Source organism: Ruditapes philippinarum, unplaced genomic scaffold (genome assembly GCF_026571515.1).
Source record: "Ruditapes philippinarum isolate M1 unplaced genomic scaffold, ASM2657151v2 ctg9086_1_1_1_1, whole genome shotgun sequence".
Taxonomy (NCBI): Eukaryota; Metazoa; Mollusca; class Bivalvia; order Venerida; family Veneridae; genus Ruditapes; species Ruditapes philippinarum.
In genome coordinates this window covers 15,202-38,455 of record NW_026851539.1, presented here as the reverse complement: position 1 = coordinate 38,455, position 23,254 = coordinate 15,202, and the positions used below count along the sequence as shown (strand labels likewise).

At 32.9% G+C, this 23,254-nt stretch overlaps 2 protein-coding genes across 5 annotated transcripts; one reads left to right on the top strand and one right to left on the bottom strand.

Annotated features, from left to right (window-relative positions):
* Nucleotides 1–2,988: 2,988 nt before the first annotated feature.
* On the bottom strand, nt 2,989–16,500 carry LOC132740797 (protein suppressor of hairy wing-like; the record flags this gene model as incomplete). Its single annotated transcript, XM_060728826.1, is given in 3 exon segments — nt 2,989–3,710; nt 10,706–12,856; nt 16,366–16,500. Coding segments are annotated over 2 exon segments (2,787 nt in total), but the record flags the coding sequence as incomplete, so codon positions are not given.
* A 58-nt stretch (nt 16,501–16,558) lies between these two features.
* Nucleotides 16,559–22,299, top strand: LOC132740868 (uncharacterized). 4 transcript variants are annotated; one of them, XM_060728950.1, is made up of 3 exons: nt 16,559–16,705; nt 18,148–18,295; nt 18,957–22,299. In XM_060728950.1, exons 2-3 carry the CDS (start codon nt 18,172–18,174, stop codon nt 20,312–20,314), a joined length of 1,482 nt encoding a protein of 493 aa, XP_060584933.1. In that variant the 5' UTR covers nt 16,559–16,705; nt 18,148–18,171; the 3' UTR covers nt 20,315–22,299. The 4 variants fall into 4 exon arrangements, with proteins under 4 accessions (XP_060584933.1, XP_060585071.1, XP_060584998.1 ...); XM_060729088.1 differs by having other exon boundaries at nt 16,579–16,705; nt 18,153–18,295; XM_060729015.1 differs by lacking the exon at nt 16,559–16,705 and adding an exon at nt 16,794–16,964.
* The last annotated feature ends 955 nt before the right edge of the window (nt 22,300–23,254 follow it).

The following is a 23,254-nucleotide window of genomic DNA, read 5'->3' as shown; positions in this document are numbered from 1 at the left end:
ATTAAATATATTGAAATTCATTTTGAAAGATTTTTCTCACAAGAACATATGTGAACAACAAGAAATTTAACAAACAAACCCATAATTTGCTTTTAAATTTTATGGATTGTTGGTATATTCCACTTTCGCACTTTCGTTGCTGCCGATACACAAAAAAATTCTGTTTCGCTTTTTAGTCATCCCGAGAATCATCACGTGACCGTTGTTTTTATTCAGATTTGCAAACTGAAAGGTGTTTAAACGCTTTTCCCACAAAATTGGAGAAAATATGTCTTTCAAACGATTTGCCAATCCAAAGAACACATATCAATGTATCACTGATTTTGTTTGAATGTCCCTAACACGCAGGTAACAAAAAATTATCGGTTCGTGAAATTTTACTTTTTTTTGTGACATTCGGCCGTACCTCAGTGGAGTACCTTTAAGAATTCATGTTAAAAAATTAAAACGGATTAAAATCAATAAATGTATTTTCAATGCCGTAAAACACACTACAAATAAAATTATGTTCCTTTAAAATATACTGCAAAAATAAAGAAAGAGTATTAGTGGCAACAGTAAGGATCGAACCACAGACCTCTCAATTATCAGGCATTCTCTTTACCGTCTGTGCTATCGTGAATTAACGAAAACCTTCACATTAAACTGGTGTGACTTTCAATCCATGACTTATATACTCCACATTAATTCTCGTAAACTACACGGACCAAACCGAAGTGGGATCAAATATTTAAATGAGTCCTGTAATGTATTCATAATTGACAGGTCAATAAAATCAGACTATAGTAGTAGTTTTCTTGTTTCAAAACTGTAAAATTGGTGGTGTTAAAGGTGTGTTGTCTGTAAAGGCCAAAAATTTAACCACACCAAAAATATGTGCCTGATAATTATGAAGTTTTGGTTGTTGTTATTTTAAAAAAAAGATCTCAATTTTTTTTTTTAAATTAACATTATTTTTTTTATATGCCGGAAACTTTTCATGTCAATCAATCTGTCTTTAAACTAGCTGTTACTTTTTCATAAATACTGTAACAAGTTATTTCAAACATATTAAGTTTGCTACAAATTTTTTTTTAAAAAAGGTTTAAGTTGCTGGTGTTAAAAAGGCAACAATATCACCTTGTTTTTTAATCAAACCTGTGATAAAATTTGAAATCAGCAACATTCATTTATAATACATACATCAAGATTGGACATGAATACTGGGAATATCTGTAATCATAATTAAATTTAAATGCTCAATACACTCCTGTTGCTATCCCGCGATTTAAACTTGTGCTTTTAAAACAAACGTGAACTCTGTATATTGAGACCTTATCAATAAAGATAACGGCCTGTAACTATGGGTAAATTGATTATTTAAATAACTCAGCTAACAAAAAGACTGAATTTTCCATCCATTGCCGTCGACTATATTACAGGAATAATTTATAACCGACTACTTGCCAGTTATTAATTGATTATTCCTTTGCAATGTGTTTTGACTGATCAATAATATTTTGTAATGATTTTGATTACGCTTTTCAAAAATTTCTATATTTACAAAGGAACGATATGTGACATTACAAGCCGCATATCAACCGTGACATTGTGCGACAAACCTGTCCTAATTTACATAGCAATTGCAGAGCCTGAAGTCTATTCATTATGTCAATGCATGTGGTAAATGTGTAATATGGATTTTCATTCTACAGATATTGCCTAATGAAACACATCAAAGCTATTGGTATTTCTTTCTTGAAAATTAAACGCAACAACATAGAGATGTGACATATGTAGACTTCAATAATACACGAGACAAATGCCATGATCTGCTGTTATTGTTTTCAGCCGACAATCTCAAGTTACATCTCCTAGCTTAACATCCTAACAGCTTTTTCACATATCAATACAGTAACCTACTGTATTACAATAAAATGATGCAGCCTACATCACAATAAAATCATAGCAAAAACAAAGAGATAACTTTCAAGTTGACATGAAACAAGAGCTGCTGTCAGTAGGACAGCCTGCTTGACTATATTCAGTGCTTGGCATGGATAATGTAGAAATTTCTATCTTCAAAAAATGCTATAAATCCGTCAAAATCCATGTTAGAGTTATGGACCTTCGATGGCAGCCTATTATGCTCTGAAATCATGTGTGAAGCATTCCCTTCAATAGTTTTTTGAGATACCAACTCCCATGCAAATAATTAACCAAAGTTAAAGTGACTACCTCTCCCTAGTCTTCAAAAAGTCCAGCTAAAAACGAAATGAGTCACAAGATTTTAGAAAAGAACACAAAACGAAAACAACTACCAGTACATGAGCTGTATCATAACAAAATGGTACATACAAAACTGAGATTAAATAAAGGTAAAGTTACTAAAAAAAGGACCTGCACAAGTTACATCATCAATACCTAGAATCTTCTACACTTCTGATATTAAATTTTCAACATCAAATTATCAATTCATTCAAATATAACTTTTGAAATGGTTCACATTTATAAGCTCCCTTTAAGGGAATCTGTGTAAAACAACCGATGTTTTCTTACATTATGAATCATGTTCCTGACGGCAAGAAGTTTCAAGTCAACAACCTAAACCACTCGGCAAGTCTGATAAAAATATTCCAGAATACTAATATTTATAAGACTTGTGAAGCAAACTTTGTGTTATCAATACTTATATGAATTCTTAATTTCAATACTATCAATTGATGTCATCTTCTTCACCTATAGAGCCAAAAGTGATTAATTAACCTTTCCCAGCCTGCACTTCAGAGATTTCTTACAAGGTTCTACAGTATTGGTAGAAAAGGCTTCAATTTTTCACCGTTATATCCAAAATTGATGATTTCAAAAAGGGAAGCCAGACAACTGTATTAGAAACAATGATTTACTATTTTAGAAATTCAGCAGGTAAAGCATTTTTCTGAACAAGGTTGATACAGCATGTGCCTTTCCCATAATAAAGTTTAAAATTTAAAGCAATTAAGATACTGTACCTGGCTTCATTTCATCACTCGATTCATCCTCACTCTGGAACTCGTACATATCTGTTTTCTTTACCCTTTTTACATGTTCCTTAAATTCTTGCAGATCATTAGTTGAGGTTGTTGCAGACTGACTGTTACAATGGTTTTGATTGGTCGAAACTATGGAGGCTGGACTGATGTCAGTCTCTGATGGCATGTGTTTAGTGTCTGTTAATTTAACACTATTTTCAGAAGTTAATTCAGAGTTTTTATGTGATTTTTCCAATGATCGTTTTTCTCTCATCTCTTCGTTTTCACAACTGTTATTTACCACATGTGTAGGCCTCTCTGTAGAGTCTTTTGTAAAAGAATTATCATGATTAGTGTCTTTGTGACCTTCCACCGTTGTAGATTGTTCAGAAGTATTATTTAAAGAATCTGAACTTGCTGTTGCTAAATTCTTCACATCTACGTCAGCTTTACTAATACTGTCAGTTGTCACTTCACTTTTCGATACAGAATGGCTGTTCAATGAAGATGTTTTTGGAGATACGAGATCATCAGGTAAAAGTTCAGGATGTTTTTTCTTCATGTGAAACCTGATTGAGTTTTTCTGTCTGCACGTGTACTCACAATGTTCGCATTTCAAGGGTTTCTCGTCGGTGTGCACGAGCAAATGGACTTTCAGTGAATCAGCTGTCCTGAATGCCTTTGTACATGTAATAAACGTGCAAAAATGGGTTCTGTTGTCTGAAAATAAAAAATAATAGAACTTTATGTTAATACAAATGTATAATAAAGAAATTGTATGCAAGATCAAAATGCTTGACCGTATTATATAAAACTTTGTTCATAAAATACAGCTTACATCCGAGCTATCTTGAGACCATACATGCATCTTTTATCAGTTTTTAACCCATATTTTTCTTCTTCCCATTCTTTAAATCAAAGTAAAATTATATAATATTGTGAGACCATTCATATTCGGAAGTTATGCATTTCATTTATCTATACACATGTACATGTATACATAAATATCATTCTTTTTTATGAAAAATTGTAACTACTGTTTGTGTTAGTGTAAAATGTATTGTACAAATGTAGCATCAACCTTAAAAGTAAAGTGCATGCCCCCATGCAGATCTAAATCGTAAAATTCAAATAGTCCGAAGATAAAAATCTTAGAAAATAGTTCCCTGAAGCACTATAATGAATTAATGATGGTACATCTTTTTTTTATCCTTGGTATTACAACATGTTGTTGACAACAGCTGCTTTAAGATTTAGATTCACATATTGATTAGACTAAAAAATATAATTTCATATGTTCAACAAGGATATCGTTGGAAACAAATGGATGCTTCCCAACTTGATAGTACACAAGTGTAAGAAAGGTGTAGAGGAAAAACTGTAATAAAGTTTAAAAGCTATTTGGAAAGTTAACTTGGAAGAGTTATGGTTCTTACACACTTAAAAGACAGAAATATAATGTATTGTCCTTGCAAACTAGAAAGAGTACTAAACAGAGCATGGTTCTTGTACACTAGACAGTGTTATGGTTCTTGCATACTAGACCCAGCTATAGTTCTTGCATACTAGACAGAGTTAATAGTTCTTGCATACTAGACAGAGTTATGGTTCTTGCATACTAGACCCAGCTATAGTTCTTGCATACTAGACAGAGTTAATAGTTCTTGCATACTAGACAGAGTTATAGTTCTTGTACACTAGACAGAGATATAGTTCTTGCATACCAGACAGTTATAGTTCTTGCATACTAGACAGAGTTATGGTTCTTGCATACTAGACAGAGTTATAGTTCTTGCATACTAGACAGAGTTATAGTTCTTGCATACTAGACAGAGTTATAGTTCTTGCATACTAGACAGTGTTATAGTTCTTGCATACTAGACAGAGATATAGTTCTTGCATACTAGACAGAGTTATGGTTCTTGCACACTAGACAGAGTTACAAATGTAACATTCTTGCATATATAAGAAACACACTGTGGTTCTTATAAACATCACTGGATCATGTCAATGTATACTTTCCATGTGAACACTTAAATTTCACTAAAAATCCATTGAAGCTTTTGAGTCATGCTCCATACATAGGATGACAAAATATTAATGAAAGGCATCAAAAGACATAACTACAATTGTACATTGCATAAAATCAATGTTCCAGAATATTTCAATGATATGCACATTTTCTCTTGGAAGTGATGCTTGTATATATGTAGTTTATAAGTAATTTGGACAAAATAACAGAACTTTGAAAAAGCATTAAAAAGGCAGATCTTTATGCAAAAATCATTGAACCAGAAAAATCTACTTATCTACTATCTCTTCTTCATAAAGATGAGCAATGCAATAGATAAAGTCAAGGTGAATTCAAGTGGTATTTACTGTGAAATAGTTCTGACAAAAAAAGTTAGTTAAAAAAGACATTATAATGAAATAACTTTATGGAATATCATTTAAGATTTATCTTGAACATGTTTCTAATAGATGCATGCATCCTAGTAGTGAAATTTCTAAAGATATTTTGACAATTTCAAAGCTTCCTACATATTAGATCTATGTGTAAGTCATTTAAATATGTACATTTTTTAGGGTCATATAATGGTGAGCAGCAACCTTTAAGTTTTTACCTCTAAATAAATATGGAATTGCAGGCTTTTAACTAATCACTTAAATTTTCATTTTACAATTTTACAGCACCCTAGGGCATATATCATTTCTATCAGCTTTACTGGTTTGTATATCTGTGCCCTTAACCTGTTTTTTTGTTTTCTAGAAATGTTTCTTGCTGAGTGCACCTTCAAGCATTTGAAATTTTGTCTACTTCCTTTCGTCATCGAGTGTATCCATACATGTATGTCTGGCAGTAATGCAGCTATGTAAGTTACCATTATACAGTGTAATTAACATTTTCAAACAAGAGGGCCATGATGGCCCTGAGGTCGCTCACCTGTATATAGGCCCCCCAACGTTGCAGGGCCAATTTAACCCAAGGACTTTTATTTGCACAAACTTGGTAGACACCCATAAGAAGATGTTTCATGCTAAACATCTAAGCTCATTGGGCTTTTTAAAAGAGTATTTTTTTAAAGTTTTTACTATACACATATAGTTAAAAACAATGCCACCCCTGGGGCCGGGCCAGGGCTTTTATTTGAACAAACTTTGTAGACACTTACTAGAAGATGTTTCATGCTTAATCTCTAAACTCTAGCTATTTGGGTTTTTTCAAAGAAGATTTTAAGTTTTTGCTATACACATATAAAGAAAATCAATGACCCCCGGGGCGGGGCCAATTTTGACCCCAGGTCTTTTATTTGAACAAACTTTGTAGACACTCACTAAAAGATGTTTCATGCTTAATATCTTAACTCTAGCTATTTGGGTTTTTTCAAAGAAGATTTTTTAAGTTTTTGCTATACACATATAAGGAAAATCAATGACCCCCGGGGCGGTGCCAATTTTGACCCCAGGGCTTTTATTTGAACAAACTTGGTAGACACCTATTAGAACATGTTTGATTCTAAATATCTTAGCCATAGCTTTTTGAGTTCTTTAAAAGAAGATTTTTTAAGTTTTTACTATATGCATATAGGGAAAATTAATGACCCCCCGGGGTGGGGCCAATTTTGACCCTAGGGTTTTTATTTGAACAAACTTGGTAGACACCCATTAGAACATATTTCATGCTAAATATCTTAGCTCTAGCTCTTTGGGTTCTTTAAAAGAAGATTTTTTTAAGTTTTTACTATATGCATATAGGGAAAATCAATGACCCCCGGGGCGGGGCCAATTTTGACCCCAGGGCTTTTATTTGAACAAACTTGGTAGACACTCATTAGAAGATGTTTCATGCTAAATATCTAAGCTCTAGCTCTTCTGATTTTTTAAAAGAAGATATTTAAAGTTTTTTCTTTCGGTTGCCATGGCAACCAGAGTTCTGCATGGAATTAAATTCTTTGAACAATTTTTAAAGGTGACCACCAAAGGAACATTCCTGTGACGTTTGGTTGAAATTGGCTTAGTGGTTTATGAGGAGATGTCATTTAAAGTAAAAGTTTACGGACGGACGCCGGACGGACGGACGCCGGACGAAAAGCGATCACAAAAGCTCACTGAGCTAAAAAAAATGGAAACTTAAATGATTTCTATTAATCAATATTTTGAAACTTTTAATTAAATGGTACATGTATGTGGAGATTCCTTCGATGGATGGTGGTAAAGGTTAAGGACTTGCAATATCTTAACTAATGGACTTGCTATATTTTAACTACACTGTATTTTAAAGTTTGATTACAGTGCAGAAAAGACAAAATTCAATAAATACATTCAAGAAAAAAATATGCATTTAATAGTGGTTTCGTCTACGATGCATAAAACATTTTCCAGGAGAGGCACATTTACAGCAACGTATGATCTTCCTCCTCAAATAAAGTTACTTAGTTTGCTTTTCAAGTTTGATTTAAACACTTTTAGGTCATAATCTTGGTGATCAATCCACATACATGTAACCAGCTTTTCTGGATTTCAAACCACCAATTCCCAGTTTCTCAGCAAGTGAGTGTCCAATAATGGTGACAAAGCAAATTATGAATTTCGGTTCCAGAAATTTAAGGGTAATGGGGCACTAAAAACTGAAAATAAACTGCATTTTGGTTACTTTGAAACTAATACATGTACATCATAATAGCTAAGCACCTTTAGAAACCAAAATTACATGTACAAATGAATTATATCTGCAGTTTCCAGAAAGTTGAAAGGCTATCTTAAATAAACTTCACTCTTACAATTACAAACTGTTTTCATAATGACAGTACTGAGATATGTTTCACATGTATTTTCTTCATTTTTGAAAAAGTATTTTAAGCCTTTATAAAATACAATACATTTAATAAAGTATGTCAGATCTTAATCAAGGGATGGTATAACAGCCCAATGATCAAATTATAAATCAATTAAAATGTGTGCACTTGTTCCAGGACTCACGCTGGGCTATTATGTTGCTTTTCATCCAATGTTGTCTGAAACTAAGCATAGTTTTACACACTGTTTGATTTGTGTTGGGTAGGATTTCAATAAGTTGCTGCAATCATAACTTTTTCAGCAGAGTAACTTCATCTCTTAGTAGTCCCTTTTTTTCAAAAATGCATTAAATTTATTTTGATCAATATGAAGGGTGTTAGGTACACTCAGAAACAAAATGGTCAAAAGCCCATCACACAAAATTTTGAAAGGCCAAAATGACTTGAAAATTCTTGCATTAAAACTCATGAATATGATCATGAAAATTTCTAAAAAACTTTTTTAAACAATCACAGAAACAGATTTCAATAAATAATAGTGCAATAAATCAAAGTCTTAAAAAGTTTATGTCAAGAATTATATCTCTTTCTGGCATTGTGTCTGGAGCATACATATTATATACCGTAAAACTCCTATTAAACGCCCCGGGGGCTAAACATTTTCCAAAAGGGGGGCTATTATTACAACATGTTTTTTCCTAAATTCAAAAATCATTGAAAATACATTTAGTGTTAAAATGTGTTAAGATTTTAAAGTTAATGCGATATATATTTATGTGTTTACTATGAAATAAAATGGATTCTGAACATGCTGAAGGGTTTGAATAAATGGATTTATTCAAGAGTTCACCACTGATGAGCAGATATTTTTCCATATATCAAATAGCCTGGGGGGGCTTTTATTAGGGGAGGGGCATTTATTAGGAATTTTACGGTATTTATCTAAATTTAGATGCTAAATTTTCACCATTTTTTGTTGCAAAAATGTGTTATGTATGATAGTTATTAGGGTTAGAATCTCGCATTTTTTTTGCCATGAACTCCCAAAAAGAGAAATCAACTTGGAAAATATAATTTACAGCATACAATTTGTTCATGTTCATTACAAAAAAGAGTAATGTGCAAAAAATATACACCATCGTCAACGACAATCGGTGTCAGTTTGTTTCATCAAGGGGACATTTGTCGGTGTAATAGACCGATAGAATACTCTAATTTGTTTGTTTACAAATTAATGATTGAAAACCGGAATTAACGCTTGCCTTTTAGATTATAATATATAAATTGTGCACTTAATTAAGCTCCGAACGCATTGTTAATTAGACATGGGTGTGACCTGAATGTGCCCCACAATGCTCTAAGTGCGCGATTTATACATTATAACCTGAAACACAAGCTTTGTTTCTGGTTTTGGTTCTTTAAATCTATGTAAACAAACTGATTATGAGAATTTCTATCTGTCTATTGCATTGGCGAGGTTCTTTTGCAATGGCAAAGTTTATCTAGAAAATCATGCATAAAATGCAGGACGAGTAGCATAGCATGCAGAACGAGTCGGGGCTCGAGCTAGTGGGCGATTCGGGCGAAATAGTCGCCGAATTCCGTCTGACTTCGCCGACATCCTACATGAAAGCGAAGATGAAGTCGCCCGATTTTATTGATCCATTATTGTAAATTACCAACAATAACTGTGAATAACATGTGGTGTGTGTTTGCTTTGTTTTACCCTCGCCGCTGGAAAAAGGGACTGTCATGCATCTCAATCAACGCGAAATGTCTTTAATCCGTTTGTTTACCAACATGTCATAAAAGTCTAATTAACAGACGCTCGAGGAACAATTAGACTCCGCCCACGGCGAGATTACCGATACGTGCGAGAAACCAATCGTAATTCACGTTTTAATCGAGGCGACATTATTTAACCAATCATTAAATCGCTAACATACAACTACCTGTAACAATTATTTATGATGGACGGATCAAACGTCAATTAAATTTTCACTATCGAATGATTGTCAGAATTAAGCGGAATCGCTCGACATATAACTGTAACGGTAATTTTAAATGAAAGTTATGATAACCTTTTTTGTCGACGAGTTAAATTTGACAAGATTAACGGCGTATTACACTGTATTTATTACAAATGAAGTGAAATTAAAGATCGTTTCTTTCGTTATCTACTTTTATTTTCTTTACAACATAAGTGAATATGAATATAATGTCCGGCGCAAGCTTTTTAATAGTAAATCAGAAGGGAATAACTGTTAATCCACCCATGATATGATCCATGATAGGAATCAACTATGGCTTTTTTTATCTTCATTTATCATTTATGCAATGGTTGCATTACATGATACTCATTCTTATTTCTTGTTTTAAACTACTTTTAAATAGAGACATAGATAACAATAGTTATAATAATAGCTATCTATGTCTCTGTTTTAAATTAAAATTGAATATTCTGTTGTAACACAAATCCAATTCATTTAATAAGATATGTACAGTGAGTCAACATAATTGCGATAACATACAACAAACATCGATAAATGAATCTCCTCACTTCTCCCTAAAATCTCCCCACTTCTCCCTAAATCAGCTGGAGGGAGAAGTGACTTCTCCCTAAATTTTGAACCTAGCTTGAGCCCTGCGAGTGATTGTTAAAACAATGTTATTTACTTTAATCAAAAAGTGAAAGAAATAGCATTGCAAACTTTTTCCTAATAACCACCTTTGAAATAGAATTAAGAAAACGACAGAAGTGTGACTGAGTCACACTTTTTCTTCAATACTAAAATTTCTATTACTTTGAAGGATCATGACTTGACTGCATTGAAATTGCCAATTTATATGAGTATTTAAGATAAGACAAAATTAATGTGATTTTAATTATCTAAAGCACAGAACATAGAGAATTTTTACCTTTGTGTGCATCAGTATGCCTATCAAGATGGCATTTCTTGTAAAACGCCATTTCACAGCCCTCTTCCTCACATTTGAAATTCTTTGGTGCCTTTTGATGGGTTTCGTTTAAATGTAGAGCAAGTGCCCGCGTAGACTTAAAGCTTTTCTCGCATCCTTCAATGTCACATGGAAATGGGCGGTCTGTTTGATGAGATAATAAATGAAATTTGAGACCATTTGGGGTTTTAAATGCTTTGTTACAGTCTTCTTTTTCACATTTATACGGTCTTTCTTCAGAATGCAGTTTCAAATGGCGTTTCATATTATCTTCCGTATAAAAAAGTTTGTCACATTCGGTACATTTGACGTTACGTTCACCCCTTTGCTCATGTATATGCCGAACATGTTTTTTCAAATTTGCTTTATAGTTTGATTTATAATCACACTGGTCACAGCTAAACAGTTTTGGTTGGTCTGGATAATGAGAAACTACATGACACTTTAAGGAAGACTCGTACTGAAACTCTTTCGAACACTCCGGACATTTAAAAGGAATTCTCCCTTGACATTCCTCCATGTGTTTCTCAAGAGGAATTTCACTACATTTAACATAGCGATTGCAATTTTTGCAAAACTTGCAATCACTTCGGTCTTTGTGTTCTTGCGCACAGTGTTCTTCTAAAATTTCGTCATTTTCAGCACGGTATTTACAGCGTTTGCACTGATAAATTCCATGAGTTCTCATATGATTTATAACAAGCACCCGTTTTGGAGCAGAGTAGTCACATTCCTCGCACTTATGAAATTTTGGTTTGGCGTTTAATTCCGGTTCCAAACCCAACTTCTCTGGTTGACATTTTCTTAAATGCCTTGTATGTCCACCTTTACTTCGAGAAACATACCCACATTCATCACATTTTATACTTTGCTCAGATTTGTTCTCAGCATGAGCTTCATCATTGTTTAACTTTTCAGCATCACCTTCATGACCTTCATTAGCCTTACGATCACTATTAATGCTGTCAAAACTTGTATCAAGATCAGAACTTTCATCTGAATCATTTGCAGCATCATCAGAATCAGAATAATCTAGAGCAACTGCATTTGAGTTTGCAAGAGTTTCGTCCATTTTATTAAGATTATTCAAATCTTTATCATTCTCTTCAATTTCAGTTTGTTTATTTTTATGAGGTGTCTGAATCTTTTTCTTTGATTTACTTTTTGCAACTTTTTCTTCACTGGCCTCTGGTCCATCTGACTTTCCAGTAATATTAGATTTTTCTGCATGAGTTTTCCTTAATTCTTCAGTCTGCCTTTTCAGTTCTGACTGAGCTTCTTCTTTCAGCAGCTGTTTTTTCGTCTTTTTCCCTTTTTTGACTTTAGTTACGATTTCTTTTGATTCTCCTTCTTTTTCATTATTGCCTTCATTTTGAATGCCTGAAAGTTTTCTTTTCCTACCAGTCTTTTTCTTAACTCCAGCTTCATCATCAATAATTTCAGTTTTAAGCTTATCTGCCTTCTTCTTTGACAAAGTTTTCTTTTTTACCTCAGATTTAACCGGGTCTGTTTCCCCTTCCACAGTTTCATTTGTTTCTGCATTATTTGATTGTTTTGCTGATTTTTTCTTTGCTTTTGGAGACTTTTTCTCCGGACTTTCTTTTGTTCCTGTGTCTTCTACAGAATTAAGCTCAGAATTTTTCACTTTCTTTTTTGACTTAATCTTTTTGTCAGGAGTTTCTTCAGAATCATGAACAATTTCACCATTAACTTCTGGACTTTTATTCAAAACTCTATTATAATTACGCTTCTTGGGCGGAGTACTTTTCAGGGAGGAGATATCTGATGCGTCATCATCACCGATTACACTGCTGCGCTCAGACAAAATGTCACTTTGGTTATCAACAAAACTGCCTGAATCATTTAAATTCGAACTGTCCTCTTTTGAAACTTTTGTGGTTTTACGTTTCTTTGGTGGTGTACTTTTGGTGGACCGATCATCATCAGCAGCATCATCTTCTTCTTCAACTAGATCTGTCCGTCGCCGCAGCTCTGGTTTCTTCTTTGGATCTTTTATCGTCCTCATCTTGATGGAGTATTATCAATCACTTACATCTTCTGGTTAATTTGCTCATATATCATTATTTTTCAAGTGCCAAGAAACCAGGAATTCTGAAGAAAAAAAATATAAATTGTATCATATAATGAAACTAGAAATGTGTCATCATGCCACGGATGCCCCCGCATGCAGCCAAAATTTCAGATGGTGCATTAATTTTTTTTTTTCATTTTAAGTTCAAAGCCCTTAAAACTTTTCAATGTTAACACAAACCATTTCCATACAACGTTCAAGGCACTGAAATTATTCAGTCTTAACCTTTAGAAAAAGCATATTGCATATTTGTAGCCAAAATAATGGCTAAAAGAATGAGTGCTGAAACTGAAAGTTCAAAATTTTTCCAACATTCAGGAAAGATAAGTTTGTCTAAAATCATTGAACCACAACCAAATTCAAACTTAAACTGCTTATTCCTAAGACGTATCTATATTATTTTCAAAGTGAAAGGGACATAACTCTGCCAAAAAACCATCAAACCATGACCAAATTCCAACTTGACCTGCCCATTCCTTTGACATATCCATATGTCAAATTAAAATTGAATAATTATGTAACACTGTGAGGTAGATAATGAACAGAAACTGTAAATTTCAAATTATTTTCAAAGTGAAAGGGGCATAACTCTGCCAAAAATCATTGAACCATGACCAAATATGAACTTGACCTGGGCATTCCAAAAACATATCCATATGTCAAATTTGAGTTGAATGTGTTGTACCATTGGGGAGATAATAAACGGAAACTGAAAATTTCATATTACTTTCAAAGTGAAAGGGGCATAACTCTGCCAAAATCATTGAACCATGACCAAATTTGAACTTGACCTGCGCATTCCTTTGACGCATCAATATGTCACGTTTGAGTTGAATGTGTTGTACCTTGAGGGAGATAATGAACGGAAACTGAAAATTTAATATTATTTTCAAAGTGAAAGGGGCATAACTCTGCCAAAAATCATCGAGCCATGACCAAATTCAAACTTGACCTGTATTTTCTCATGACATATCCATATGTCAAGTTTGAGTTGATTGTGTTGTACCGTTGGGAGATAATGAACAGAAACTGAAAATTTCATATTATTTTCAAAGTAAAAGGGGCATAACTCTGCCAAAAATCATCGAACCATAACCAAATTCGAACTTGACCTGTATTTTCTCATAACATATCCATATGTCAAGTTTGAGTTGAATGTGTCCAACCGTTCTTGAGATAATGAACGGAAACTGAAATTTCATATTATTTTCAAAGTAAAAGGGGCATAACTCTGCCAAAAAATCATCGAACCATGACCAAATTCGAACTTGACCTGTATTTTTCATGACATATCCATATGTCAAATTTGAGTTGAATGTGCCCAACCGTTCTTAAGATAATGAACGGAAACTGATGATGACGGAATGACAGAATGACGGAAGGACGGAAGGACGGAAGGACGGAATGACGGAACAGGGTAACACTATATGCCCCGGCCATTACATGGCGGGGGCATAAAAAAAAATCATATTATGATCAATACAAAATAAAGGAGAGGTTTACTGCTTTCTAATGGACATTTTTCTGAATTAAAGTACATTTGAAATCAGTCTCATTATCTAAAGTTACAGTAATCATAATGCACTATTGTACTGTAGAACAACATAATTCATATGGTCAAATCAGATTATTCCAGTGAAAACAGATGTTCTGTTAATTATCTGGGGCTTTACTTTGAACAAATTAAAAATGTATATTAAAATAGTTCTGGTTTATACATGTAGATATCAATTTACACATAAAAATAGTAGCAAAATAAAAAATAAAAAATTTTTAAGAATTAACCATCAATTATATCATACATTTAGTTTAAATTAAAAAAAAACAACAAAAAAACATCTTTATTAATTGTTTAAATATATCTGTAATATTGGTGTACAGTCCATCTGAATTCCCAGGCATGCTTATCATCCAACCCCTAGTATTACCAAATATTTCTATTGTTACAGTATACAAACATGTATACTGCTAGACATTTTGTCACCTATATTTATGCAATATACAATACTTCTTAACAGGTGCATTGTGGTACTATCATAAAAGTGTGACCACATCCTTCAAATATCTTAACAGCTATTTTGCAAGTTAATTAAGTGCTAATGTTGAGTGGTATTCTTATTACAGAGAATTTACCTGGCAGCATTAGTTTTCTATTTCTTAGTAAATATCAAACATTGTTTTTATATAGGAAGAGAATAAATAAAATGTGTTTTAAATAAAAAAAAGTATGGACTTGATCAAGAAAGGTATCTAAATTGTATATATACTGTGCTCCTCATAGCTTCTGATGCTAGGCTTAATACCATACAGGGAAAATAAAGAATGACTTCATTAAAATATACATGTGTAAATAATTTTATTCAAAAGTTACTGTAACTTCTATTTTTTTGCTATATATGACACAAGGAAAGTGCCACATATTTAATCAAAAGCATATTAAATAGAACAAATATGTAAAAATGTGACAACCCTTTTAAAACATAATGTCATCATTAAACTAGCGACAAATAGTGTTACACATTCATATGTTCCATATATCTGTTGCAAACTTCTTGGTTAAAAGGTAATAGTATTAAAGAGATCTACTAAATTTTATAAAGCCATTTTTAGGAAACCAAACTTACATTTTAATTCTTTTACTAAGAAGAACAATATTAGAAACGGATGACTGTTCTTTGGAGAAGTTAGTAATATGTTTTTTTTCTATTTAACTGTGACAGACACAGATTAAAATATTTCAGGCAAAACTTCTTGGCTTCAGAGTATAAATATTACAGGTCAAGTCTGACCAACTTAAACACCAGCCAAATTACTCTGAGATAAGTGATGACCCAAATTAGTGACCAGTACATAAATACAAACAACATTTACAATATATTTTCAAATCTTTCTTGGTTTTTATGGCGTGGTCATTTAAAGCATAAGGAATGTAAGTATATATATCTGTATGTAAATAAATTTGTATTTATATATTTGTATACATATACTAAAGAGTAATGTATTAATAGATATACAGTAAGCTTTTAATTAAAAATCTACAGTTGCTGATCATGTTAACAAAATCAAATACAATAAACTTTCATAACATATAGGAATCCTTTTAAATTCTATCTGAATAATTTGATATCGCCAAACTTCTCATTTGATTTTACAACACTTCAATTGTCACAATGAAGACCATTCATACAAGAAACCGTGACCCTAAAATTTTTATAAACTACAGATTTTTAACACTTGGTTAGGTCAATTTAAACCTTTGGTTTACATATTGTGCATAAACCTACTAAAGTATTTGTAATATAATTTGATAACATTATCAATTCTAAACAGAAATTTTACAAAAATTGACAAGATAGCGATGCATATCATCATAATTTTATTTATTTTGCAAATGCAGTCCAATTAGTGCTTCGCTCCAACAAACGGCACCTAAATTTGCAAAGGTTCATCGCTGAATTTCTTTTGCTATGGGGGACTATAAACCTTAAAATATAGTGTATCAAATACATAAAACATAAAATAAACCTACTGCTTCCAAACTATAGACGACAGATTTCTCATTGTGAAGCAAACGATAAAAATATAAAATGTCTACATTACAATACACATTCCGTCGGCCATTGCTAAATATAGCAAATCAATTCACTGAACGGCACCGAATGGCATACTTGTTTTTGATTGGTTGCGGCGCACCAAAGAAGTATAAGGTGAAGCCAATCAAAATTCAGTAAAGCTAGACAGGAACTGGCGCCAATGTACGAGTGAAGGAAAGTTGTTGTTTTCATGAAAATACACAATCGCAGGACGATTAAGTAACATACCTGTGGCCAAATGCTTGCAGACGGATAAGTTAATGTTTTCTTTGATGTGTAAGTAATTATTTGAATACTATTGTTGATATTTTTGTCTAAATCGGTTCACAAAAAGTAAATCGCGGAATCAGCTGATAAACAAGGTGCGCGCTAAATTGAGCTGTCAAAAACAACATAAGTTGCGTCACAAAGGAATGGTTTCAGAAAATCTCCTGCGTAAAATGCATTGTTATAAGGGATTAACATAAACAATTTAGTTTAGCATTGGGAAGATTCAACAATAAGAAAACGTGCTGATTAAAATAAAGAAACTTAGGTAGGAACATTGTCAACATACTGAACCGGAACTGTCGTGGATGCAGTATGTCCATACATAATGTTTTATAAAAAAAAACACGAAAATGCATAAAAGAAAATTAAATTACCAATAGATTAAATAAAAGACTAATACAGTGTCAAAATCAAATAACTTATATTCTTGTGTTCAAAATGTATATACAGTAAATTAACCCAAAGTGTCATGTTATCAAGTGACAAAAGGAATGATCCCATCTCAACAAACCTTCCATTTGAATGGAACCCTAGTTAGATTAGGTTACCTCAGCAAAATAACCATAACTCTGGTATGCTCACACCTGATACCAAAATAACGGGACTTCTTGTCAACATTCCTATACAGTTCTAAACATGTAACCAAAAATGTCAAATCACTACTCATTAAATCAGTAATTATTACCCGTGGCTAGAAGTAAGTCGGATCTCAGTTTCAATCTGGTTTCAAAAGTATTGTCTCCTCACATCTAACCACTAAAGAGCAGTTCACGAGTCAACTAATTGTCCTATTTTAACATCAGTTTCTTGGAAGTAATTGGACAGGCAAATTTATTAGTAAATAGTAGATTTATTCAGTGTTATAAATATATAGACGTTAGTATGTTTAAGCACATATTACTTCATGCCATAAGGCAAAGAAGATTCATGGCCTTTATTTTATGATTATATGGGGGAAAATTCAGTCGCATCCCCTCCCCATTTGATTTATATTTTTCCCTTATTTCTGAAAAAAAACAACAAAAAAAAACTTCCCCTTAAATCTGCTTGGTTCCAGATGAGCCACAATATTTGGAGAAAATCAATCTAAAGTAAAATGTACTAAGATTTTAAGAAAAGTTAAAATGATCCGACAAGTAAAAATTTATATATGCAATTATTATCACCATATTAAATTCAGTTTAAAAATAAATTATTTTTTTTACATGCCTAATGGAGACCTTTATCAATTTGATATCATATTGAAATTTGCTTTTTGCCAAATAGAATATATTTCACATTATTAGTATTTTTGTTGAAAAATAGAATCCTCCCTCTTCAAAGCAGTGCGAATTTACTTTACCTGTGGGCCCTGGCCATGGTTCCTTTAAAGGTAATTTAAGGGCCCTTATATTGAAATAAATCAACTGTTAGTGATCATGTTAATAAAAGCTCTGAAATAATTTCAGGACAGATGCTGGTCAAAGAGGGTGATGATGTATGAGCTTGATCAGAGTTTACAAAGTGGAAGCAAGGTTGTGTCTGCAGGGTTCTCTTCAAAACCAGAATCCTCGTTTGACAGTGGTTACAGCTCCTCACCAGCAAAGTTCAATTTTGGTAAGTCCTTAAGACGGTGTCATAAAGCAATTAGATGACTCATTTTTTGTCAAGCCGACTTGTAGAGAGCTTGATAAGTTGACATGACAGTTCAGTGTAAGTATATGGTATGTGCCCGTCCAGATTATGCTTGTCCGGGTCGTAACTCTGTCATTAGTTGGCAGAATTTCAAATAACTTAGCACAAATGTTCACAATAATGAGACAGTATGTTGCAACAAGAACCGCGTGGTAAAAAGGTCACTTGAGGTCTAACTTAAAGGTCAAATGTAAAGAAATGGTCTCAAACAGCTTGTCTGCACCATAACTATATCACTAACTGGTGGAATTTCAAATTACCTGGCACAAATATTCAATATCACGAGACGTCATGTTCAAACACAATAACTGTTTGAATGGTCAAAGTTTAAGGTTATACCTCAAGGTCAAGATGTGACAGAGGGCTCAACATGTTGCCCTTGGGCATGTAGTCATATTTCAGAAACCTTAAGATTCCTCAAAGACATATATATTACCATGCCTTAACAGTGCTCTTGTTCATGACATATTTTATTGTAATTTAGTATTTTATAAGAAACACATCAGATGATTTTTTGTTTAACTAAAACTTTTCTTGCTAACTATGTTGGTTCTGGTTCATAGAATATCTTTATCAATTTCAGGAATTGCCACTGCATCAAACATATCAAGTTCTCAATCAGTATCATCAATAATGGATCGTCAAAAACATTATATTGCCAGTCCCCTTCGGAGTCATAATACAGATTCAAACCCAGGTATATTGAGCATGAGCCCAGTGAAAATAGAGCCAGGTTTATTCAGCCCATTTAAAGGTTCATCACTTAGTCCATTCAAGGATTCCTCTCTCAGTCCCTTCAAATTGTTTAACCAGAGTCCTTCTAAAGGATCATTTGATGAGTGGGATAAAGACTTCATAGCAAGCTTTCAAGAGAATCTGTTTGGTGATGTGACAAGCAATTCAAGTCTAGTAGATGAGTGGTTACGCTCTCCCCAAGGTAAGGCTTTGTTGGAGAGTAGGAACAGTCCAATGAGGAGTGGCAGTAGTGCTGTAAGGAGACTGAAAATTACTCCTGAAAATAAAAACAGGAAGCAGAATTTCCAACCTCTTCATGACAATTATGTAGAGATATTTAGTGCTCCAGTGTATGTAAAGCAAGAAACTTCAGACACGTGCATTGTGAAGGAAGAAAATACCACACATGATCATATGTATGGGCAGTCTATAGGAAGCATAGCCTCAAACCCTCTTAGTGCAATAGATCCTAATAAAATGAGTGACACACCTATGAAACCAAGAGTTACAAACATGGAAAATGCACCTATTCGTAAGTTGTCAATGCGAATGTCAGGTATCTCGGCAGATGTTCCAACAGTTATTGTGCAAAGGGAAAATTCTTCAGAGAATAACTGGCCTTCAAAAGAAAAATTAAAGTTTGCTCGCCAACAGTTTAAACAAATTTTAAACAAAGCCGTCGAAAAAGAGCTAGAAATTATGGAGGAAATCAGAAAAAGAAAGGCTGAGGCAAAAAGAAAAGAAATCAGCAAGAATACAAAAAAGACAAAATGTGATTCAAAGTTAGTGGTACACACTGGTGGCAATGTGGCTAAAGTTGGACATAAACATGGTGGAAAAGTCTCGCAGGGTGGAAAGTCAAAGGGAAAAGTAGGTCGTAGACCCGGACGAAAAGATAAATATCCTCAAATTAAGATGGCACTGTCAAAACCAGTAAGACAGGAGGAAATGTCACCGTTAGTTCACCGCGAACTTTTCCCGCCAGCCGGTTTCACCGACCCCGGCTGGTATCCTAGTGACGATGATGTTGATATAGAAAATGACGACGACACTTGGTCTGGTCCACCTCCATTCTTTAAACAGTCTAGTGTTGAAGTTTATGGACATGATGATGATTCTTCGGATGAGGATTACGATCCTTCAGCCTATCAGTATGAAACACTGTCTGGGCGTAAAGTGAAGAAACGAAAGATCTATAGATACTGAGTTGTGAAGAAATTATTGTGATTATTTTGACATGATTTTGATTGGGTCAGGACCATTTATTGAGTATTTATTAATGAAATTAATACATTTTGTTAACTTTTTCAGTTAAATTGTTAAATACTACAACAAAAAGAGCATGCTTTGTAAGGTACCAGATATTGTGTTTAAGGATTAAAGTTATTTTGTAGTAGAGTAGTTGAGCAAGTTAACTATGTATATAAATGCATTCTTGTATACTATAATTTGCTTTTTTTAGTGCATATTCACCTGTTGATGAACAAAAATACCTTGTTAAAATGGTCAGTAATATGAAGTGTTAATAGGTAGTGGCTATGCAAAATATGTAAGGCAGTGATATTTGTATAGATTTATACTTTGTATAGAAAATGATATTAACTTTAAACACAAAAGCAACAATAGTCAAATTATTTCAGTTGTTAGTAACTGAAAAATGAATTGATCAAAGATCTTGATGCCAAACAATATCCATAAGAAATTTGCTGTAATCAAACAGAATATCATTTAATTTGTCTGTGCTGGAAACAATTGATTAGCATTTATTATAGTCTTATAGAGAATATGAAATGAGTAGATTTAATACTAAATTTATTGAACAAGTTGAATAAAATCATATTATGCGAGCCTCTGTTAAAAAGAGTTTTTTTTATTGACGCGCCTATTGTGAAACGCTAACATTAGCACTCTAACGCTATGTGTATATATATAGCGCAAATGACGTCATGTCAAAGTGTCATTAATAATTATAATAGATATATCATTTTTATTAAATGGCTTTATTACAATTCTGAGCCGTGGTTTATGTGATAAAAAGAAGTAATGAAATTGTTCATTACAACTAGTAATATAAATTTCAAATTTCAGTTACTCTATCCCAGGTAATAATTTATGATGGCCTGGTAATTTCAATGTTCAAATTTTTTAAGACATTATTGTATTGGTCGAGCTGCAAAGTTTGGGGAAAAAAACCTTAAAAAGTTTTTCTTAAAAAAAGTAGAAGCATATGACAATGGCTCAAAGGTCGATTCAAGTAAAAAGAAAATTGTATTAATGATTTTAATGAAATATATGTATGGCCAAAACTTTTGGCAAAACGTGTTGATTGTAGAGTAGATTAATATAGTAAAGTGGTTGTCTTTCAAGTTCTGAGTTGAGTTTTAAAATGATGTACATAAAGTGTCAGCATGTTAATGTCTGTGATGTTGTTTTTTTTTCTAGCCAATTATTTGCTTTGTAGTTTGTACTATTTTTTTTAATCATTTATTATGTTTAAATAGTAAAGGGGTATGCCTGTTACCAAAAGATATTGATATATGCATACATGTACCATTTTGTATAACAATTGTCAGATTTGTTTAATGTACTAAAATAATAAAAGGTTGATGGATCTAGTCTGGTGCACGCCTGAAGTTTGTAGGTGCACCTGACGTCTTCCTCCCACCAGTTAAGCTTAAAAGTCACCATATAACCATAACCGTGTAGATGTGATTTAAAACTTAACAAAACAAAACTGCTTATACTATTTATCAGACCAATAACAGCTAACCAAATCTGACAGGAAAAAGATATATTGAACCTAAAAGGGAAAAAAAATCATGTTTTGCGAAATTTTGATACAAAGAAACTCTTTTGTTTCACAGATTCTAATTTGCTTTGTTCCACAGACCTTTGGTAAAAAGTCATTTATATCTTCAGTAAAATAAGCAAGAGTTTTTTTGCTTTTCCAATCAGTGGTGTAATAGAATCATATGCTAGAGGTCATACATGCTATGAAAATTTCCAAAACTATACAAAAACTTTTTTATTACCACTTTGTGAGGAAATAAATTATTGTCATGCCCCAGTAGCTCTTTATGGGAAATGAAAAACATAAACCTGGATTTCTTTTTAATGAAATGATTATATGATGATTATTTTTATGTAGATTAACTCGGACAATGGAAAAATAAGTTTAGGCTTAACAATACCTTTAACCGCCTCCGTGGTCTAGGGGTTAGGCTTAACAATACCTTTAACCGCCTCCGTGGTCTAGGGGTTAGTCGATGACTTCTAAGCCAGTTACCTCTCTGGCGTGGGTTCGATCCCCGGGAGATGCTTTGGTAGTTTAGCGCGGAGGAAGGTAGTCTAGTACTGGTGTATTTCTCCAGGAACTATGGTTAGGAAACTACCCGCCTATATGACTGAAATACTGTTGGGAAAAGGCGTAAAATGAAACAAACAAAACACACAAACAATACCTTTAAGTATTGATTAAAGTAGAAAATATATATCATCCAACATGTAGTTTATACATTGTTCATATGCTAGATATTTACTATATATTATGATTTTATGCATATAAGTAACAAGATGGTTTCACATAACTCTAATAATTTAATTATTGTGGTTTATATATAGTTTTGTTTTATAGAATAATGATTTTCTGGAGGGATAAAAATATGTTTTAAAACTCTTGACCTTTGGTTATTATTAGAAATAATAATGTATTTTTTTAAGGAAATGGAAGTTGTTCAGAGATTTTTTCTTTCAAACTTATAGGGAAGATGAAAAAAAAATTTGCTGTGGTGTCAGACTGTAACTGTATTTATATTATCCTTTTTGATTGTGATGTATATATCTATATTTTGTTTGTGTTGTTAAAAGATATTTTGATCATTATCATTATTTATTCTCTTTTGTTTAGCAATAGAATGAAAATGGTTTTCTTTATATCATTCCTCTTATATAGCTTGAATTACCTCCCCTGGTCGCCATTTTTAAAATCCCTTGTAAAATATTCATGTATGCTGATAAAAGCATTTTTGAAATTAGTGCTGTACTATGCCTCTTCAAATATGGAATTCACCTAAATCATCTGTAACTTTGCTGATCTTAAAGCCACATGCATCCAGATGAGCCAAAATGTTACAAGAAAATCAACCT

Coding starts and splice junctions, on each gene's coding strand:
- LOC132740868 (XM_060728950.1), top strand. CDS start 18,172: ATGATGTATGAGCTTGATCAGAGTTTACAAAGTGGAAGCAAGGTTGTG. Junction 18,296..18,956: donor ACCAGCAAAGTTCAATTTTG/GTAAGTCCTTAA, acceptor TATCAATTTCAG/GAATTGCCACTGCATCAAAC.